At 44.8% G+C, this 22,995-nt stretch overlaps 1 protein-coding gene across 2 annotated transcripts in view; it reads left to right on the plus strand.

Annotated features, from left to right (window-relative positions):
* Positions 1-797: 797 nt before the first annotated feature.
* The window catches only part of LOC311307710 (integrin alpha-11-like), a gene marked incomplete at both ends in the record, with an annotated part of 62,317 nt that continues 40,119 nt past the window's right edge, over positions 798-22,995 (plus strand). The window contains 2 exons of one of the 2 annotated variants that reach the window (XM_084436569.1): positions 798-858; positions 13,432-13,543. In XM_084436569.1, the coding sequence (XP_084292695.1) occupies positions 798-858; positions 13,432-13,543 (173 nt within the window). The remainder of the gene's footprint in view (positions 859-13,431; positions 13,544-22,995) is intronic. The other variant, XM_084436570.1, reaches the window with a different exon arrangement.

Consider the following 22,995-nt stretch of genomic DNA (forward strand, 5'->3'; position numbering starts at 1 on the left):
GCACAGATCATTATATGTACTTGGGTCTGGGACTGGATGGTTCAACTATGGTATGAGGTAACATTCAAACCCCAAACTTGCGTTCCATGGTTAATACACTGGTTAGTGTGTGGTCAACACACGATGTTACCATGTGTGTTCACCCCCAGCTTCAGGACTATGAAAAATCGAGATTTAATGGTTTTTAACAATCTAAAAAGCAGCATTTTAGTAGCAATAGTTATTGCTTTCAAAACATATAAATTGCTTGTTAAGTGTTGCGATTCCCTTCAGCACAGATGTGTATACTTGTGTAACTGGATCGTAGCACTCAGCAAATTAGATTGTGTTAAAAGGAAGGGCGATCACGTTGCCATATCAAGGCACTCTGAAAACCTCTGGTATAGAAAAAAGATCTTGGATGTCATCAAACTGTGTGTATAGTAAACACAACATACTGTGAATTTAAAATATGATCCTGTGCTGAGTATATAAATGCTTGTCGTGCTGAAAAGGCATGGATGAGAAACCAGTCTAAGAACTTTCGGTGGCGTGCTGCTTCTGTGTACTTCAGTGTCTGAGTTGTACCAAGTCCAGCCCGGGTGCGAGGACACTCGTCTGCTGTCTCAATGTGGACCTCCTTTCTCCTGAGCCACAGTCCCCTCCTACTCCTACAAGATATAGTGAGCGTCTAAGAGTGGAGTCAATCAGAGCTGGATCTTTAACAGTGCACACTGCTGGGTCTCTCTGCTTCAGTCCACCCGACCCGCACTCTCTCTCTCTCTCTCTCTCTCTCACACACACACACATCCTGACACATGGAGTACTACTGCTTTCTGCTGCTCTGGATTGCCAGCCAGCTGCCAGGTCAGTTGGGGAGTGTGTGTGTGTGTGTGTGTGTGTGTGTGTGTGTGTCGGTATGAGCATGTTTATGAGCACAATAACTGCAAGATAAGTGTTAGTAATTACTTTTATCCAATATGGATCTCATTGCGAAATTCAGAAAAGTTTGTGATTCAGTCAAACAGCTTTTTGAAGAGCTTTAATGGACTTTTAAATAGCTGAAAGGAAAAACCTCGTTCAGTCCTATTTTTATTCTGTGTAAACCAAGATGTTGACATAAGTGAGGGAAAAACTGTGGAGAAGCACTGTTGTGAATGACGTCTGTGTCCTCTGGTGCAGAGCATGAACCTGGCTTCTCTGTTATCTTGTGAAGAATGTCCTATCTAGCCTCATATTGGAACCCCATGCCATGTCAGGAAGAGATGCTGAGTCTGCTTATTTGAGGGATATTTTCCTCAGGTTCGCATAGATTTCTCTGTCTCTCATTGGAAGCAGGCATGTACTTTGAAATGAAAGGTGATGCTATCTGTCCAAAATCAAGATGCTCCCAGTTTCCAGCGTCTGGAGAAGTGTTGGTATGCTGCCAGAGCTGGGGTCAATTACCAGTGAAATTACAATAGCAGCAATACATTGACCTGGCACAGTTCTGTATATGGAGAGAGAGATGGAGAGAGATAGAGAAAGAAAGAAAGACAGACGAAGTAGAGTAAGGAGAGCACTGGCAGTTTGAACAAGCCACGGCTATGAACTGAACTTTAAAACCTGACGAGTAACTATATGGAAGACACCCTGCTGTCTTCTCATCTTTATCTACAGGTGTTTATCATCCAAAAGTGCAGGGTAAATGCACCACCACTCTCAACCTCAAGGGGCAGCAGAACATTTCACCCAATTGTTGATGTGGTTTCTCAGTGCAGTGAATGCATGACTGATAGCCTGGTGTGGGATTGGTAGTGAGAGAAAAGAAGAGCCTGTGAGGGCACAAAACGTATTTTAATGTTAGAATAAAAATGAAAAAAAAGGGAGCTAGCAGAAGTGTGGCAAGTCATCCTGCATCACCTCAGTTACTCTTCTGACTCGGCACCTGGAAAAGAGATGTGCTTGTGTATAGTCTGATTCCACAGGTACTAGTAAGCGGTAGTAAGCGCAAACGGTTAAAGTCGCACTGAAACGGACGTTTGAGATCATCTACCGTAACTTCCGTAGTTTTTAGTTTACCCGTAGGTATTTCCGACGCAAACAAGCTATGAGGGTGGGACATATGTTTAGAGGAATTTGATTGGAACATTGACAAGTGAACGGGTTTTAAGAACTTAAGACAGATTCGATAGAAGGATAGCGTTGATTGACGGGTGGATGTCATGAGATTATTGGCCTAAAATCTAAGGTACCTGTTGTCCTCATTGCATGTGACCTACCGATTTCCAGGAACTAAGAAATTATATACTTTGATATAAGATTACAACAAAAGTAGAATTTTTTATTTTTTTGGGCATACATCGTTGAATAGGTGAATACTATGACCAATTATGTGAACTGAAATGGGACAGAATGCTTTTTTCATTTCAGTGCAACTTTAACGAATAGACTGCAGAAAACGTCTCCACTCATGCGGGACATTTGATAATTGACCCGTAGGCCTTTAGTCTATAGACAAATACGTGTTGTAAACAACACCATAAAGACTTGGTGGTCTATAATTATACCCATACAAGCCTCGTTGTTTTCCCCCCTTTCGTTGTGTTTATGAACACAATTTACAATGGGCTAGATTTCAAATGTACCCACAACACAGTTCGTTAGCCTGCATTTAATGCACAGTCAACAACAATCTATTTATCTATCTATCTATATATCTATCTATCTGGCTAGCTAGCTAGCTAATTTATATTCCTAACTGCAGTAAAATGTGATAATGTGTTAAAACCTATCTAATGATTTTGGAATAACTTGGGCTTGCATTAACTATCTCTAACGTTTCTACACATGTTGTTTTGGATAAAATAGAATGCAAATAATTTATACAAATAAACACTGAATGCCCTTATTCGTTTACATGCCTCTTTCTACACAGTAAATACGTGTTACGGTGGAACGAAGAGCAGATGACGTTCTGTAGATGATGTTGTGTGGTAACATAATCCAGCAAGCGACAGGGAATTTGTCAGTGATTGATAGGACAGTAGCTGTTTCCAGCCCCTATTACCACCACCCGTCAACCTAACCTATTCATTTATTCATTCATTCATTCATTCATTTTTCTAACCATAGTCAAATGCGACAATAAATGATTTAAAGCCTATCTAATGATGTTGCGATGCCTTATGCTTGTATTAACTACATCGGCCATCTCAGGACAGTCTTACCTGTTGAGCATGGAAGCTGCATGTCTGGAAAGTGAATTCTGACCTATTTATTTTCAAGGTTTATTACAAACAAACCTTCAACATCATATGCCTCTAATGACTGATTCTTGGTCTATGCTTCTCCTGGGGGTCAGCGGTCTTGACACAGTAAATACGAGCGTCTGTTTTTGCAGAAAACATTGTGCAGTAACATAATCCAGCAAGGGACAGTGAGTGTCAATGATTGATTGATAGGACAGCAGTGGTTTACAATCCCTTTAGGCAGACCTCCTCACTCCCGCCTGTGGTCTGCCTGTGGTCTGCCAAACAGGACTCATTCACTGCTGCTTAGGAATACTTTGATAGGACAAGATTCTCTGGTTTAACCTTTTTATGGGTAATTCATTACTTGTGCAGCATAACAGATAAACCCAGATGATACCGCAGGTCTTGAGGGTGGAGCACAGGAAAAGACTTCTGTAAATATTTGCCTTGATATTGGAATTTGTTGCTGGACCAAGTGTTGGACACAGGAAACATTGTAGAGGAAAGATTGACCTTGGGGTCATAGACTTCAAACTCAGATGACTGTCTGGGATGAAGTCTGGGATGATGTCTGGGATGAAATACAGCCTGTTGGAAGAGTTGGAGACAAGGGCTGAATATGAGATCACAGCCCTGACCTTCAGATCATTGATGGTGCTGGCTGAATTCTATTGAGCATCTACAGCGGTTTTGTAGATGCAAAGGGCATTGATGTCGCATAGTTGGAGATTATTGAAACCCTGTTTTGTACAGAGAACATTAGATGTACCGACTGTTTGTGGTCATACCTGTTGGTCCACATTGGGCATAACGTCTTGACTTCTGAGGCTAGAGAACTTTTAAGAGCTCCAGGTTCAGAGGTCCAAATTAGACTTGTTCTGCTCATTGACTTTTATTGGCGTCTCATGCTAGCGGTGGAGTAGGGGGCCAGAGGGTCAGGATCCACACTTTTACAACAGACACTTTCAATTAGAGACAAAGGGAGCATTGTACAAATGTGAACAAAATATGCAGATCAACATTTAAAAGCACGGCATTGAAACCCCCTACGGTCCGTGTACTCTCCGTCCAATCGTTATTTCTCTTGACTCAGTAAAAAGGAAAAGCAAATTTACTGCTTTTTCGCTTTCTCTTCTTACGGTAAATATGGGTAAACTGAACACGTGATAATCCGTTTTATCCTTTACCGTTGTTTCCTTTTTTGCTTTCATGACAAGAGAATAGGATGCTCGATTGTTTTATCCTTTTACCGTTATTTCCTTTTTTTTTGCTTTCATGACAAGAGAATAGGATGCTCGAATGTTTTCTCATATTGTTGTGTAACCTTTTCCTCTTCACTGCTTGAATTCATTCCGTTTGATCCTGTAACCGTTTTTTCTTTTTTGCTTTCATGAAGAGCGATAGCGATGCTTGATTGCCTTTTCCCTTTGGTCGTTTTTCGTGTATACTTTTCTGAAAGGTGCAGCCTATTAGCCTACTGCTTGATTGCTTTTTCTTTCTTTTTATTAAATCGAACACGTCAATGGAATCAATCAAGCGCGGGAGGGTTAGAGGGTGAATGGGAAGTGACATTAAACTTCAAAATAAAAGTTTTTGAAATGTTAGCCCTTCTCAGGAACTGTGAGTGCGCTGATGACGTAATATCTGCTACCAGGAAAAGGAAGTTATGTCAATGTAGCGCACGTATGATTTCAGTTGGGAGTCGAGGTTACTCTTAGGCTGCGTTCAGAATAGCATACTTCTACTTCTTACTACCAGTACCTACTACAGCTGCCCTTAGAAAGTACGTACTTTGCAAGCAGTAGGCATTCAATTGGGACATACTACCTTGTCATAACATTGCGCCTTGAAATTTGCCCACATCCGTCGCTGTCCATAACGCGACATTCGTCTACAGCTGTCGCGACTCACACATGTGACACACATTTCCGTTGCGCACAGGATTGTGGGTCAGTATAGCCAGAAAAGCCTGCTGGCTTTCATACTGCAAAATAGGACCGGATGTAGTAGGACATCCTGGTATTTTTTCCATACTGCATGTAGCATACTATGTATTGGGACATACTACATCCTGTTTTGGCATACTATATAGTAGGGTAGTATGCGATTCGGAACGCAGCCATAGGCTCTACGCTTTCCCTATCTTTGAGGACATCTACCGCAACGTGTGAAAACTCCTTTTCAACATAAACGTTTTCTCCAGGCGTCAGCATCATGTTGCACAACCACAAGCTGATCATAGATCAGAAAGGAGAGTTGTGGATCGCACTGTCTTAAGCATACGGACGCAGAACTAGCAAAAACAGTTACATTTAATAACCTATCTGGCCGAAGAGGGACAACACAGATTTAATTTATTGATTTTATTCACCTCCAAGCATATATTGTCAATGAAAAAACAAACAACCTGTTGTTGATCATCCAGAATAACTTTGCATAGACTTGCAGTTACCCTTCCCTGCAAGAGGAGAAGTGGACTCAAACCATGTCAGGAAAATACCCCCACAGCCTAACAGAGCCACCTCACTGTGTGGGTCAAGCTTTCAGGCCTGGGCATCACTCACATGGTACAGTCACCAGAGTTTTTTCTCCACCCTTTACCTCCTCACATACACGGCATAGGCCTACACCAACCCAAAGTAGCCTAAGGTCTATGGGGTTATAGTGCTGCAGATAAGCTCATATATGGAAGGTATTGTGCATTTTATGACTAAATCATGAAACTTTCAGCATATGATCTATACACCCCAAGGATTTATTTCAGACGTAGAACCACTTCAGGAGGGACCTTTTACGGTTGTGGTGGGCAAAATGGTGGGTGCTTCAGTCTATTTTGACTGCAGGGGCCATATATAGTGGTGCTGTGGTGATAGCATGAAGCATGAAAAATTGGGATGAGCTGTCTGCATGGGTCACTTGACAAGAAGCCACTTGAAATTTCAAGATGGCGACCATTTTTCAAGATGGCCACCACCTTAGTGGAGCTGCAGATAAGCTCATATGTAAGGTATTGTGCATTTTATGACTAAAGCATGAAACTTTCTCCAGTGTTTCTATACACCATGTTTCTACACACCATGAAGTTTGTTTTCAGATGTGGAACCACTTCAAGAGGGACTTCTGGAACTTGTCAGAGGTCGAACACATTTGGGTCATCATCAACTTGTTTTTTCACTTTGTAGGCATACTGTAAATGCAGTGGTGTGAAAAAGGAAATTATGTCAATGTAGCGGTTACCGCACGTATGATTTCAGTTGGGAGTCGAGGTTACTCATTGGCTCTACCCTTTCCCTATCTTTGAGGACATCTACCACAACGTTTTCTCCGGGCGTCAGCATCATATGTTGCACAACCACAAGCTGATCATAGATCAAAAAGGAGAGTTGTGGATCGCACTGTCTTAATGTGCAAGCATACGGACGCGTTTCGGCCTTAATCCATCATCAGCATCACAAAGAAGAAAAAAAAGCCCATTAGAGTGTCTGCCTTAACTAGGCGTCAATGGGAAACTTTGGACCCTCCCTGTAGCTTTCCTGCAAAAAGTTGACCAGGTTGTCCACCCAGGTTGTGATCCTTGAAGGTCCTAGATATCATCTCTGGTGGACAACCTTTTACAACGTTCCATGTCTGTGAAACCACTTTGCCCCCGGGCCCCTTGATTTCATAAAAAGAAAAAGCAATCAAGCAGTAGGCTAATAGGCTGCACCTTTCAGAAAAGGATACACGAAAGGCAATCAAGCATCGCTATCGCTCTTCATGAAAGCAAAAAAGCAAAAACTCTCCATATCATGTGCATGCTTCGTTCTTTGCTATTATTTCTTTTCCACTGTGTTTCATAGTAGTGCTGTACAGTATGTCTCTAGTGTATATTTTCTGTTGCTTGTTTTCAAATAGCAGTTGACAGACTCAATACCATGTATAAAGAAGGGATACAACAAGCACATACTGTACAGACATTCAGCCAGATCCTAACTAATGCAGTATAGCTGTGTGATGACTGACTGGTATGAACTATGGTATGGCACTGCTTCAAATAGAGTGCAGGGTGCCGGATTCATGAAAATCCCTGGGAGAGCTTTTGGTTGTCCGTGAAGGACAGACAGATGATTTAGAAATACCCAGCAGCCTGCAAAAGATGCTGAGTTGCATATTTTCAGTCAAGGTGCAAACTTCTCCAGTCAAGGTGCAAAACTCTTTAGTAAAGGCTACTGCATAATGTGCATGCCTTCACAACATACTGTCCAGTTCCTCTGCTGTTTCATACTAGCCCTGGAATGTGGATTGGCCCACCACTTCAGAGGCATACCCCCGTTAAGTTTGGTTTTGGTTTCAAAGAGGCGGTTGAGAGATGCCTTTATGGCCACATGGCTCCTACACTCTGATGTGTGAGACCATAACATGTCAATGTGTGGAGATTCACATTCTGTTGCACAGTGAGTGGTTCAGAGAAAGGTCCAAAAACGATGTAGTGCATTTGAGGCAACATTACAATTTCCTGGAGAGAGAGATTTAAGATCGGAGAAAAACATTATGATGAATCACAACAAAGTTTGAGCAAACAATAATGCTTAGATGAAAACATTTCCCACACATGACAAATGCATTGCTGTCCACTGTATTCTGTAATCACTTACTGTACGACAGTCTGAAAACACACCGAGGGAGAAAACGGCCTTCGCTTGCGTTATGCTTTAAGCCCAGCCTGTAACTCTTCTGATTGACATTGAGCTCCAGTATGTCCTCTGTGAGGATCCACCCCTGCCCAGAGCTCCCCCCTCACCGGTGCGGTATGTCCTCTGTGAGGTTCCACCCCTGCCCAGAGCTCCCCCCTGGCCGGTGCGGTGCGTCTCTGGGCTGCTCTCCGTCAGCGAGCCGGCGGTGGAGCTCCTGCAGCCTGGTTCCCGGCCAAGAGCAGCGGTGGGCCGGTGTGAGTCACAGAGCGGCGGCCGCCGCCGGCCTGAGGTTTATTTATCTGGGCAGGAGAAGCGGTACACAGGAAACCCAGCAAGACTCCGGCCTAGCTTTAGGAGCTGCTGATATTACTGGGAATATTAAATTGCTCTGCCACGTTAGGGGTTTGAAATGGAAACTGGATCTTCTCCACTCTCGTGCTTTTCCCTCTCTCTCTCTCTGCACTCACCCTCTTTTTCTTGGTCAGAGTACAGCAGAGCTGTTCAGTGATGGTATCTGAGGCAGTTTGCTTTCTATAACGAGCGTCAAAGTCATCAAAGCACCAGCTAGCAGAGTCATTTGTGTTTATGTGTGCTCAGGCCGGCTGGTCGGAAAAATGATGAAAACACATATGGGAAAGATTTCAGGAATCCCCCCACCCCCCACCCTTCTAAAAGATAACTATTCAGCATTGTACTTGAACTGCTCTATTACAGCTTAATAAATTTACTTGACTTATTTTTCGTGCAAACCTGTGTCTGATAATCTATTTAAGGCCTACCTTTTATGGGTTTTACATAAACAAGAATCCTTAGGATATTTGGGGAAGAGATCAAAGACAAGCAGAACATGCAAACCATTCATGCAACAGGAAATGAACAATGTGGGGAGTGTCAATATTTAGATAAATGGCACACCATATGTAGACGGCTGTCATGAATAGAGGTTTTCATGGACTAATGAACAAATAGTTAATGACTATGTCATTCAGGGTGGCAACTTAGCTACAGTATACATAAGGCTTACCTGTCTAATGGAAAACAAGCCAACTCTGCATCACTCTTCATCCCCATCCTCTCATCCATCCTCCCCAACCCCAGATTCAATCTCGTTTTGGAACAAGCGTTGTCAGCTTGGCGTTTTGCCTCGCTATATTTTGGTATTTTAGGTTCTGCCTCCGCCATTATCTTAGCTTCTCACTTTGATTCAGTTGGAGTGCACTCTCCACGGATATGGCTACTTGTGTATTGAGGGCTCAACCACCCGCGTTGTTGGTTGAGGGGTACCCCCACCCCACCTCCCCACAACTCCCCCACAACTCCCCCCCACCTCCCCACAACTCCCCCCCACCTCCTCCCAACTCCCCACCCCACCTCCCCACAACTCCCCCCCACCTCCCCACAACTCCCCCACAACTCCCCCACACCTCCCCACAACTCCCCCCCACCTCCCCACAACTCCCCCACAACTCCTCCCCACCTCCCCTCAACTCCCCACCCCACCTCCCCCCAACTCCCCACCCCACCCCACCCCACCTCCCCACCCCACCCCACCCCACCTCCCCACAACTCCCCCACAACTCCCCCCCACCTCCCCCCAACTCCACCCCACCTCCCCTCAACTCCCCACCCCACCTCCCCCCAACTCCCCACCCCACCTCCCCCCAGCTCCACCCCACCTCCCCACCCCACCTCCCCCCAACTCCCCACCCCACCTCCCCACCTCCCCCCAGCTCCACCCCACCTCCCCACCCCACCTCCCCCCAACTCCCCACCCCACCTCCCCCCAACTCCACCCCACCTCCCCACCCCACCTTCCCCCAACTCCCCACCCCACCTCCCCCCAGCTCCACCCCACCTCCCCCCAACTCCCTCCAACTCCCCCCCACCTCCCCCCAACTCCACCCCACCTCCCCACCCCACCTCCCCCCAACTCCCCACCCCACCTCCCCACCTCCCCCCAGCTCCACCCCACCTCCCCCCAACTCCCTCCAACTCCCCCCCACCTCCCCCCAACTCCACCCCACCTCCCCCCAACTCCCCACCTCCCCCCAGCTCCACCCCACCTTCCCCCACCTCCCCACCCCACCTCCCCCCAACTCCTCACCCCACCTTCCCCCAACTTCCCACCCCACCTCCCCCCAACTCCCCACCCCACCTCCCCCCAACTCCCCACCCCACCTTCCCCCAACTCCCCCCAACTCCCCCCCACCTTCCCCCAACCCCCCCCCCCCCACCTCCACCCCCACAGCCCAAAGGTTGACGCCCAGAGACGTCCCGAAGAATGAACATCAAAATACAGCCAGACGGAGGGGCCTCTGCAGATAAACACACCATCACACATTGTAGTGAGGCCTAAGTGATCATTTAGAGGGATTATTTTTGTATTACTCTATATACTTTATTTTTTAGGAAAATCATACTAAGTATGCTTTTTTATGAATAAAAAATAAAAAATAAACTACTAACAGTTAACCGCAAAAAACATCAGTTTCACAACCCATACTATCAGTCGTGTTAATACTTACTAAACACACTACCTCATAACAAACCAGGATATCGCTCGCCAAGGAATGCACTGCTGTTGCTTCTAAAAGAAACTACTTTGAACCCATCAACCCCCTTCTGAAACCATAACTGAATAAAAACTGAGCATTTCCCCCTTACCCCAAGCAAACAACTGTATTGGGCTCAACACATCACAATATGGCAATGTTAGACAGAGCACGTACTGTATGCTCCTTTAAAATGTAGAAGCTCAGTCTTACTCACTGTTACAGGAATGCGGAGGCTTTTGCCCCTCTGGTGAAAATCATCATGGGAGGTGCAGGATCAATCTGACCCCATCTTCACCCCACATGCCAAATGTTTTGATAAACATAAATTGTTATGTCTGCGTTTCAATGTTGAACATTCTTTAAATTTGTTACTAATAATCTAATGAGTAGACTGACATGACTTGACCTGGATACAGCTGGGCACAGAACTCTGCAGGGGCAGTTGATGGATCATAGCTAGCCAGCAGGGGCAGGTGAGGGATCATGCCTAGCCTGCAGGGGCAGTTGAGGGATCATAGCCAGCCTGCACTAGACCCTGCAGGGGCAGTTGAGGGATCATAGCTACCCTACACTAGACCCTGCAGAGGCAGTTGAGGGATCATAGCTAGCCTGCACTAGAGCCTGCATGGTGGATGTGAACCAATCAGAAGAGACCGGGGCTCACATGTGTGTGTGATCTATGAAATACATCTCTACTGCACACATGAAGGGCTCCGATTGTGAAACAGATTCTTTTGAGCAGTATTACCTTTTCACTGAAAATGTATCTCTCTGTATCTCATTAGGCATGATGACTTTTAAAGCTGTCTCGCTCTCTTTCTCCACATCTTTCTTTACGCTGTCACACAAGTCCACTGTATACATTGGCCATAAGTCAATTGTAATGGAATATGTTTCCTTACTTGCAGACATCAGCTGAAATGAAAATCCAAACATGAACACTGACCTTACAGTAGCTAACACAGACATGCATTAAGTGTATCCTTAGACAAAGCCTTGAGAGACTTGGAGAGAGTGAAATTATACTGTACACTGTTGGAGATTTAGGAGCCGATAGATGGATTGAGAGGAAGTCAGACAGATGGGGATTAAGTTCTCCCTGCACTCGTCTGCCAAGAGGAAGATCTCATCTCCTCCATCCTCTCACCAAACTCTTCCTGTGGTGGAAATGAAAACCCTCATGATGTTGTTATCATTAATAAACCATTTCAGTTAACTTGGTGACAGCAAGAAAAAGGCGTTCTCTGATAAGCATTTTAAACGAAAACAGAAGGCAACTGAGGTCTTTTTGCCCATATGGCCAAATTGTCCAGAGGATGTGAGAAGCATAAAACGACACCCAATGAAAATCTGTTCTCTCTTTGATCACTTCCCATAGTTGTGTTTGACGCCTTTGATTTTCTCTCCTGACATGATGGAGTAGCAGGCTTGTCCAGGAAGCATGGTTTCCACATGCTCTAATCAGGATAACAGTGCTTTTCTACAATTCTATCAGAAACAAACAGCTTGGAAGGCGCCTGGGTTGTGATTATTGATGTTGCTCAACTCAACACCTGTGGTAGTTTTACAGATTGTGACAATAGGAATGGGGATTTCAATTTGACTTTTTCATCGGAGTAGAACTCCCTGCTCAGTGTGAGACGTACAAGGCCAGTTCTCTACTAGAAATGGTAAATGGTAAATGGACTGCACTTATATAGCGCTTTTCCACCTTAGCGGCACTCAAAGCGCTTTACAATGGCCTCTCATTCACAATGGCGGTAGCTGCCATGCAAGGCGCTAACCTGTTCATTGGGAGCAATTTGGGGTTAGGCGTCTTGCTCAAGGACACTTCGACATGTGGAGTCGGAGCTGGGATTCGAACCACTGACCCTTCGATCATTGAACGACCCGCTCTACCAACTGAGCTACAGCCGCCCCCATACTATACAATGTGAAGAGGTTCAACTGCTATACTGTTGGGTGCCACAAGGTCAGCCTTCAATGCTATGCAGTTAAGACCATAGTCTGCAATGCTTGTGTAGATGACCAGCTCTCGGTGCTGCACAATCTCTACATCTAGTATGTGCAGCCTAAACAAATCCCACTTCATGACCAATCCACAAACACATTCCTGTTTATACGACAGTGATATACACTAAACTACACGTCTACTGTCATCAATGCAGAAATATAGCGAGCCATCAACCTAGCCTAAACCTGTCCTCACATGGACTCAACCCTTATGAACTCTCAACACGCCATCTCTTATCCTCACACAAACTCTACCGCTATGAACTCAAGTTGCTCAACTCTCCATCCATAGTTTTAAGGGCAGTGTTAAGAACCTACCGTGTTTGTCATTGCTAAAAGAGGCTGCACAGCCCCCCTCTCCCCTCAACCCTAGAACAGACATTCAATCAATCAATCTTGGTAACTGACAGCTCAAGTGTTTATACACACGCCATATGGGGCTAGCTCTAGATGAACTCTAGCCTCTAGCCTCCAGGATAAGATGGTGTTTATAGTGGAGCCAGAGATCAGGGAGAGAGGAGTGAGAATATAGGATCTTCACGGGATGAAGGGAATGCAGATGGTCGTCATCCTGAAGTGTCGTCACAAGACCTCCGTGGTTGTGTTTGTTGCTCTTAGAAGCGCTAGACGGCCAGATGTCATGGCCAAGCTGTATTCCAGAGATTCCGTTTTTCTTGAGGAAAACATATCGGCAGAAGGTTTCTTCTGTACAGTATATGGATTCAGGAAAACTATCCCTTGCATTATTGCTAGTGTAACTCCTGTTTATTACTAGCTAGAGTTACAAAGCTAGCATCAAAATGGCTGCCATCCAGGGAAAATGGCTGCCATCCAGGGAATCCCAGCTGAGATGCTGACTCTATACAGCTGGATGATATGTTAAAACCACACGTCCTGTTTCTGCTGAAATTCTTGTATCTATCACATGAGTGTCTGTAACTTGATGGCGTGTGTTTATCTTTGTGTGTCTGTTTCCAGGGCTCCATGACTGTTTCAACATTGACACCAAGAACCACAGAATCATCAAGGGGTCCAAACAGGCCCAGTTTGGATACACTGTCCAGCAGCACGTTGCCGGGGGTCAGAAGTGGTAAGAGGCCTACTCCATCCCATAATACTTCCTACATGGATCACTTTCTATGTATTTTTTATTTCTCTGCTACTCTTGAGGTAATTTTTATTCTAAAATGCAAACAGGGGAACAGTCAAATAAATTAATACATTGCAAAGATAGCAAAGTTTCTCTTTGACCAGGGCAGTCCCAGTTAGAGACATGTCCTGTTTGTATACTAATAGACAAAACAGAAGTGCTCAATCGTGAGATGAGCTTGTCTTGTTTTGGTTCCTTCAGAACATAAAACAGAAAGAAGGAGTCCATCCAGGCCACAGCACCCTGGTCAAGGGCAGGAGAGAGGGACCGTAGCTGGGGCAGAGGCACCACTCACCCCTGACTGATATAGGCAAAAGCAATATAACTTTATTTAAAATCAAGAATACCCTACAGTGTATGTAATCTTTAATGAAGCAAGCATAAGCACTTAACATTTCTTTAACTTCCACAGTACTCCCTGGCCCCTTAAATTATAGAGAGAAAGTTCTTACTACACAGAGTATACTGTACCACCTGCAGGGTAGTCTGTATCAGTTAGTCTACCTGGGGGTACTGGGTCTATACTGAGGGTAGTCTGTATCAGTTAGTCTACCTGGGGGTACTGGGTCTATACTGAGGGTAGTCTGTATCAGTTAGTCTCTACCCGGGGGTACTGGGTCTATACTGAGGGTAGTCTGTATCAGTTAGTCTCTACCCGGGGGTACTGGGTCTATACTGACGGTAGTCTGTATCAGTTAGTCTCTACCCGGGGGTACTGGGTCTATACTGAGGGTAGTCTGTATCAGTTAGTCTACCTGGGGGTACTGGGTCTATACTGAGGGTAGTCTGTATCAGTTAGTCTACCTGGGGGTACTGGGTCTATACTGAGGGTAGTCTGTATCAGTTAGTCTACCTGGGGGTACTGGGTCTATACTGAGGGTAGTCTGTATCAGTTAGTCTACCTGGGGGTTCTGGGTCTATACTGATGGTAGTCTGTATCAGTTAGTCTACCTGGGGGTACTGGGTCTATACTGAGGGTAGACTGTATCAGTTAGTCTCTACCTTCTCCAGGGTTAGTCTACTGTGTTCTAGTGTATCTCCAGGGTTAGGGGAAGTCTACTGTGTTCTAGTGTATCTCCAGGGTTAGTCTACTGTGTTCTAGTGTATCTCCAGGGTTAAGGGAAGTCTACTGTGTTCTAGTGTATCTCCAGGGTTAATGTTAGTCTACTGCGTTCTAGTGTATCTCCAGGGTTAGTCTACTGTGTTCTAGTGTATCTCCAGGGTTAGTCTACTGCGTTCTAGTGTATCTCCAGGGTTAGTCTATTGTGTTCTAGTGTATCTCCAGGGTCAGGGGAAGTCTACTGTGTTCTAGTGTATCTCCAGGGTTAATGTTACTCTACTGCGTTCTAGTGTATCTCCAGGGTCAGGGGAAGTCTACTGTGTTCTAGTGTATCTCCAGGGTTAGTCTACTGTGTTCTAGTGTATATACAGGGTTAGGGGAAGTCTACTGCGTTCTAGTGTATCTCCAGGGTCAGGGGAAGTCTACTGTGTTCTAGTGTATCTCCAGGGTTAGTCTACTGTGTTCTAGTGTATATACAGGGTTAGGGGAAGTCTACTGTGTTCTAGTGTATCTCCAGGGTTAGGGGAAGTCTACTGTGTTCTAGTGTATCTCCAGGGTTAGGGGAAGTCTACTGTGTTCCAGTGTATCTCCTGGGTTAGTCTACTGTGTTCTAGTGTATCTCCAGGGTTAGTCTACTGTGTTCTAGTGCATCTCCAGGGTTAGTCTACTGTGTTCTAGTGTATCTCCAAGGTTAGGGTTAGTCTACTGTGTTCTAGTGTATCTCCAGGGTTAGTCTACTGTGTTCTAGTGTATCTCCAAGGTTAGGGTTAGTCTACTGTGTTCTAGTGTATCTCCAGGGTTAGTCTACTGTGTTCTAGTGTATCTCCAGGGTTAGTCTACTGTGTTCTAGTGTATCTCCAGGGTCAGGGTTAGTCTACTGTGTTCTAGTGTATCTCCAGGGTCAGGGTTAGTCTACTGTGTTCTAGTGTATCTCCAGGGTTAGTCTACTGTGTTCTAGTGTATCTCCAGGGTCAGGGTTAGTCTACTGTGTTCTAGTGTATCTCCAGGGTCAGGGTTAGTCTACTGTGTTCTAGTGTATCTCCAGGGTTAGTCTACTGTGTTCCAGTGTATCTCCAGGGTTAGTCTACTGTGTTCTAGTGTATCTCCAGGGTTAGTCTACTGTGTTCTAGTGTATCTCCAGGGTTAGTCTACTGTGTTCTAGTGTATCTCCAGGGTTAGTCTACTGTGTTCTAGTGTATCTCCAGGGTTAGTCTACTGTGTTCCAGTGTATCTCCAGGGTTAGGGGAAGTCTACTGTGTTCTAGTGTATCTCCAGGGTTAGTCTACTGTGTTCTAGTTTATCTCCAGGGTTAGTCTACTGTGTTCTAGTGTTTTCTCCAGGGTTAGGGGAAGTCTACTGTGTTCTAGTGTATCTCCAGGGTTAGTCTACTGTGTTCTAGTGTATCTCCAGGGTCAGGGTTAGTCTACTGTGTTCTAGTGTATCTCCAGGGTCAGGGTTAGTCTACTGTGTTCTAGTTTATCTCCAGGGTCAGGGTTAGTCTACTGTGTTCAGTGCTCCTGTTCTAGGGAAACCTGCATGTCATGATTTGTGCTTGCAACACAAATTCTCCTGAGCTGAACGTTTCTAGTTTATTACATGACCTCATAGCAGACCCTAATTCATTATACACACCATCATCAGGCCAACTGGCAAGGTGGTGACAGGGATTCGTCGCTGGCATCCTTAATATGTTTGCTGGCCAAGGCTGTGTTGGAGCCATGCTCAGTTCCAGCTGTGCTTCCCTGTGTGTGTGTGTGTGTGTGTGTGTGTGTGTGTGTGTCACTAGCCTTCTGTTACTCTATTCATATTCTTGATAACTGTGATTACTCAGCATTATTATACGTTTTTATTATTATTATTATTATTATTGTTATTATATATTTATCTACTAAAGAAAGCAATAATGTTCTCTCAAATGGAGAAAGTCTATTTTCAGGATTTTCTTTGTTTCATATTTTGCATGAATGTTGTAATGGTGCGTTCGTTTATAACTGGGAGGTGGCAAATTGCGACTTGCTACTAGGAATGATTAAATAAAACACTGCATGAACTCCCACTTCCTTGTCGCAAATTCGGATATGTTTCTCAGCCCCCAGTTGCTCGAATGCACAAGATATAACTAGGTAACTGTGATATAATGGTATATAGCTCGAATGCACACAGGTCGGAGGTAGGTATTTTGCCACTTGCGACTTGCCACCTCCGACCACAAACGAATGCACCATAAGGGTTTCTGAAATAGGGGCTACTTGTCATTACAACTTGTATTGAAAAGATATTGTGAAATGTACAGTAGGCCTACTACAGTGTTTCCTTTTACCAAAGAGAGGAGGGTGTTAGTGCAACTGCATGATGTCAGCTAAATCTTGCATGGGTTAGTAAAAACAAAAAATGTCAGTAGAGAAATGCTTCATTCGCTGCCTCCCTGTCCAGTGATAAATATCCCTCAACCATCTGGTAATTATTAAAAGGTTGAAGGAAATTTTGAAAAAGAATGTGCGGTGTGTGTCTGGCTTCTGGTTAAGTGTGTGTGTGTGTGTGTGTGTGTGTGTGTGTGTGTGTGTGTGTGTGTGTGTGTGTGTGTGTGTGCGTGCGTGTGTCAGAGAGTGTGTGTTTTGTGTGTGTGTGTGTGATTGTGTGTCAGCGAGTGAGTGTTTTGTGTGTGTGTGTATGTGTGTGTGCGTGCATGCATGCGTGCGAGTGTGTGTGTCAGCGAGTGAGTGTTTTGTGTGTGTGTGTGTGTGGGTATGTGTGTCAGTGTGTGTGTGTGTGTGCGCATGTCTAGAGAGCGCTTCAGGGATGTCAGTAGAGCCGTAGCATCACGGTTTCTTCCCTCTGCCACTCCTCAACATCCACAGCCTAGAGTGGCCTTGATCTGACACCAACATCAGGTCTCAACACTCCTCAACATCCACAGCCTAGAGTGGCCTTGATCTGACACCAACACCAGGTCTCAACACTCCTGAACATCCGCAACCTAGAGGGGCCTTGATCTGACACCAACATCAGGTCTCAACACTCCTGAACATCCACAGCCTAGAGTGGCCTTGATCTGCTGACACCAACATCAGGTCTCAACACTCCTGAACATCCGCAGCCTAGAGGGGCCTTGATCTGACACCAACATCAGGTCTCAACACTCCTGAACATCCACAGCCTAGAGGGGCCTTGATCTGACACCAACATCAGGTCTCAACACTCCTGAACATGCGCAGCCTAGAGGGGCCTTGATCTGACACCAACATCAGGTCTCAACACGCCACCAGAAACCCGCATGTCAGTCTGACTGAGCACGCTGTCCCCTCACCGTTTATCACTCCGCAACATTTCCCTAAGGCTGAATATTGGCCAATATAAAAGCAACATATGACTTGAGCGCTACAGTAAGTACAGGACAATCTCACTTATATAAGCCCCAGTGTACAGGGGAGGTAGTTCAGTTAATAATACAGATATTTGTACACAGCCCCATGTAGTATTTTGTTACTGTTCTTGGCAACTTACCCATACTGCTGTGTTCATAACATATGTGTGTGTGTGTGTGTGTGTGTGTGTGTGTGTGTGTGTGTGTGTGTGTGTGTGTGTGTGTGTGTGTGTGTGTGTGAGTGTGCCCATTCACATGCCTATACCTGTGCACATGCAGTATTTGATAATGAGATAGTTTTGAGACAAGATGAGCAAACGCTGATTGCAATCACAAGACTGATTGTTGGTAATTTTAGCATAGCCAAGTATTCGCTTAAAGACATAGCTACTGTTGACCTGAACCAAGATAAATCAACCGTGTGTCCGTGCATTGGTTGGTGGGTGTGTGTGTGTGTGTGTGTGTGTGTGTGTGTGTGTGTGTGTGTGTGTGTGTGTGTGTGTGTGTGTGTGTGTGTGCGTGTGTGTGTGTGTGTAGTTGTAGACAGAGGGTAGTTAATCAGAGGGCCTGATGAGCCCGGCCTGATCCAGTAACCTCTCACACAGCCCAGTCCCATAATACAATGAACAGCCTTTTCATACAGAACCACACGATCGACATGCTGATTAAACCTCGTTCTAGAGACACTTAACTATAGAAACTCCAAGTTATTACTTGAGCACATGACGCTACCTAGCCAGCTACATCCTCAGCTCACTAAGAAGGTCTAATGAGGCTGAATTCAGGTCCGGCAGGAGAGAAGTGGGTTCAGGGGTCGGGGAGATAAACATTTAAAAGGCAACACCGTGTTCTATAGAAACACAGAGGTGGGATCACTAGCTAAATAACTCTGACTGTAGCACAACCCTCATTCTGCAGAAGACTTAGAGCCGCGTAATGTTTCAATCAGGCCAGCACACATGTTCTACACAATTCTGGGATTCTACAGTAGGTGATGTGGAATGTGGATCAGGTGGATATAATAAGGTGATGTGGAATGTGGATCAGGTGGATATAATAAGGTGATATGGAATGTGGATCAGGTGGATATAATAAGGTGATGTGGAATGTGGATCAGGTGGATATAATAAGGTGATGTGAAATGTGGATAAGGTGGATATAATAAGGTGATGTGGAATGTGGATAAGGTGGATATAATAAGGTGATGTGGAATGTGGATCAGGTGGATATAATGTGATGTGGAATGTGGATCAGGTGGATATAATAAGTAAATCATGAATGATTAGAGAATGTGGGAGCTACAGTACACTACTGGTACAGTTAGAGTAATGTAGATGGACACCTGGCTACTGTAAGAAGAATTAAATCATGCTAATTTGGGCAGATTAACACTACAGTAACGCTTGTTATATAACTCAGCAGACGTTGACCCACTTCCGTACTAGTTTCTATAAGCCTGCCAGGCTCCTGCAGCCGCCCACGCCGCCTCCCACTCACCACCCAGTCAGCCAGAGAGACTCAGGAGCATAGTGGACGCATTTGATGGTGGTGAGAGAAGAGGAAGGAGGTGTGTGTGTGTGTGTGTGTGTGTGTGTGTGTGTGTGTGTGTGTGTGTGTGTGTGTGTGTGTGCTGAAGGGGGGGAACTCAAGGAGATCAGGGATCTGAGGGGAGTCTGTGTGCCTCACTCTCCCAGCAGGAGTGTGAAAACAGAGAAGCATAGAGATACTGGACCAACCAACGTGACCATGAAGTGAACAGCAGCTTGCAGAAAGGGCTCTAACCTTTAGAGATGAGTCTATAACACGTACATCAGATGAGTCTATAACACGTACATCAGGTACAAGTGATATTAAATCATTTCAATTCATACTATTATTAAAGCTTTGATCTGCCGCTGGTGCTGCTAACTGATTGCGGTACAGCAGCAACCAAACCTTCATATGATGAATGATGCTGTTAAATAAGGAACATATGTGGTCATTATTACTTTGCCACTGCTTTCTCCTTTCTCTGCGTTTGTTGAATTTAATGCAGTTATCATTCGCGTGCGACACAGGAATTTATCTTTTACCACCGTGATTGTGGTTCCACTGACCAACGTCAGCCTAACACTCTCAACACCCGCCTGTCCGCCGCAGATATATAAATCAGTGAAACCTGAACACAACACCAGGCCTCTCATGTGGGAAGCACCGTTAACACAGCAGGCATTGTGCAACAGAGTTGGTCCCATTTTTATGTTTTAAAACTAAGGGCTTGTCACTTTTTCCATTAGGTAAGGTGATAAATATGTCTGTGATGCCAAAGGGCAGTGAAGTTTTGTTTTTGGTTGTGGAAATGTGTCTTTGAAGTGCTTGACAGGTCCCCTGTGGATGAATGTGTGCTCACCAAGTGTCATGGCACCTCAGGTGACCTAGGAGCTAAGGCTGTCATACTCGATAATGTGTGCAATTTTGTATGTCTGTACATGTGTGTGTACTTAAAGTGTTTACCTATGCTAACATGTGGTTTGCTGTCAGTCCCCCTCTGTGTCTGTGATCGTCCAGCATTCGTAGAGAACAAACTACATTCCTAGAAAATGTTGAGGAGTTCTTTTGAGCTCCACTGACCCAGACTGCATGGTGTTTTGAATGATATCGTTAACATAATTTCTTTGAAAAACGAATCTGAAAAGTATCTTTTCTGTGTAAAATAAAATCATATCCCATTTTAATTGTTATTCCAAATACAGCGTGTCATTACAAGCTTTCCAAATAATGTGATATGCATCATGATAAAGCAATTAATCCCGTGTAAACTTGATGCAAATAGTTCCTCATTAAACTTAAGCCTTGAACCTTGAATCATGATACAGCTCAGTATTTGTATAGGAAGAGGATCACATCTCAGAATCAGGTTGAAAATGACTATAAATTAGCTTTGTATGACCTGAGTTTAGACTGCCTTTAGAACAGCAACATTACACAATAGTCCCACTTGATCTTGGTGTGCTCATAGACTAGTGCTGCTGTCAACAGAGCCCTTGTTCTCATGTAGGATTCTGCCCTACTCAATCAAATAAAAGGTCTCTGTTCTGAATGACTTTCCAATGTAAGTGACGTAACAACTTAATAACTGACAATATTTGATCATAGGATCTCCGCAACAAGTTAGCTTTCAACTTGACTTTGTATCTATCCACAACAGTATTGCCTTGTGTAGGCTATAATGTTCACAGACGTAAATGTCTTCTTCTGTGGAGAAAGTAACAAAATTGTCTTTCAGCTATAAAATGTCAAAAATATTTTTGTCCTTAAAAGACTGATACTCAAGGTAGTCTGTGTGGGGGGTCTGTGGTGTATTGGTCTGATGTGTTCTTCGGTGCAGCTGCCTGCTGGGAACCGAGGTTCACCCTGATGGCAGATTGGGCCCCACTCCCGGAGGGTGGCTAGTTTAATCTTGGCTCAAGAGTTCGTCGCACTACAGCGACCCTCTGGTGTCAGAATTGGGGTCGCGAGCTAAGAGTCAGGCGTCGTCTCTCTCCTTCGCATCGCCGACCGACAGGGTTGCACGACGAATCCTCAACAGTTAGTAGGGGGAAATTGGACACTACAGTATGTCAGGGTCAATTGGCTACAAAACTGGGTGAAAACAGGATAAAAATCTGACAAATAAATACATAAATAAATAAATACATAAAAGGTAGTCACTGTCAATAAAGACTTTGACTTGAAAAAACTTCAAGGATAGTATTACCAAGTAAGGCAATATTTCTTGTGGGGTATAGTCACTAACTGACTCACAATAAGTCCACGGGCTTGCTCACAGGGTGGGCAATAAACCTTCTCCATGCCTGGCATTCCTTGCCTATATTTTCCACATTGCCTGTGGTGCTTGTGGTGACTGTGGAACATATTGTATACAGTATAGTATAACATTAGTTTTAACTAATGTACCAAGTCAGTCTAACATGCCAGTAGTTATGAGGATGCAGAATTACAAAATACCACATATCTTTCCAATGTCCCTTGAAAGAAGCTGTCCTTGAATACTGAGCACATGCAATGTTGACATTTCAAGAATGTTCACTGGTCCCCTGTGGTTTCTTAAACAGTCTGTCAGACCAGACTCTCTTCAGGGAGCCATGAGCGGCCAGACCATCCCTAAGTGACAACAAGCTGGGACCCCTGGTCCTGATGGGATACACGAACGTGCATTCCTCCTCCAGACCTCCGTCACCCTCCCTCCCCCTCCCTCTACCTCCCTCACCCTCCCTCTCCCCATTCCTACTGTTTGTTTTCCTACTTCAGTCCTGGGCTGACCATCTGGGACTTGCCCTTTGAACCCTAACATGGTCACGAGCCAGGGGCCGCTTAGAGCTACGGGGGGTATCAGAAGTCTTAATAGGCCTATTGTAATTTGAGTCAATGCTTTCATCAAGAAGGCCAATGTGCAGACTCAGAGTAAGAAGATTTTAAAGATTGTTTCTTCAATGTATTTTTAAGTCAGTCTGGGTTTTCCCTTCGTGGCTCATTCTTGGCCATTCTTGGTTAATGGATTTCATATACTGTATAGATATCCCTGTCTCCAGCTTTTTTCTTACGAAACAGGTAACATTTCTGAACAAAACATCTTTTGGGGATTGCTGAATGTGGCTGTTGGAACAAATACCCTAGCAATGTATAATATGTGCATGAGACGTGATGAGAGAGCATGTCATTGAAGTTGCACACAGGCTCGTGTTTGGGGCAGCAATGTGGTTTCACGGCATATATGCCTCGCTCCTTCCAAATGTGAAAGACATTAGCACATTAATGATGGACTGGGCTCTGTTATGGCTGTTCTACAAACCCAAAATCCCACATTCCTCAGAAACTGTGGGAGAAGACGCCCAGGCGCCCATTTTTGGAAGTGATTTCCTTCAACTACATGACCTCGTCCACAATGATGCTACACGACTAGCATCTGACTCTAACGAGCACTTGCCC

The sequence above is a fragment of the Borostomias antarcticus genome (assembly GCF_949987555.1).
Source record: "Borostomias antarcticus genome assembly, chromosome: 4".
In the NCBI taxonomy this organism is placed as follows: Eukaryota; Metazoa; Chordata; class Actinopteri; order Stomiiformes; family Stomiidae; genus Borostomias; species Borostomias antarcticus.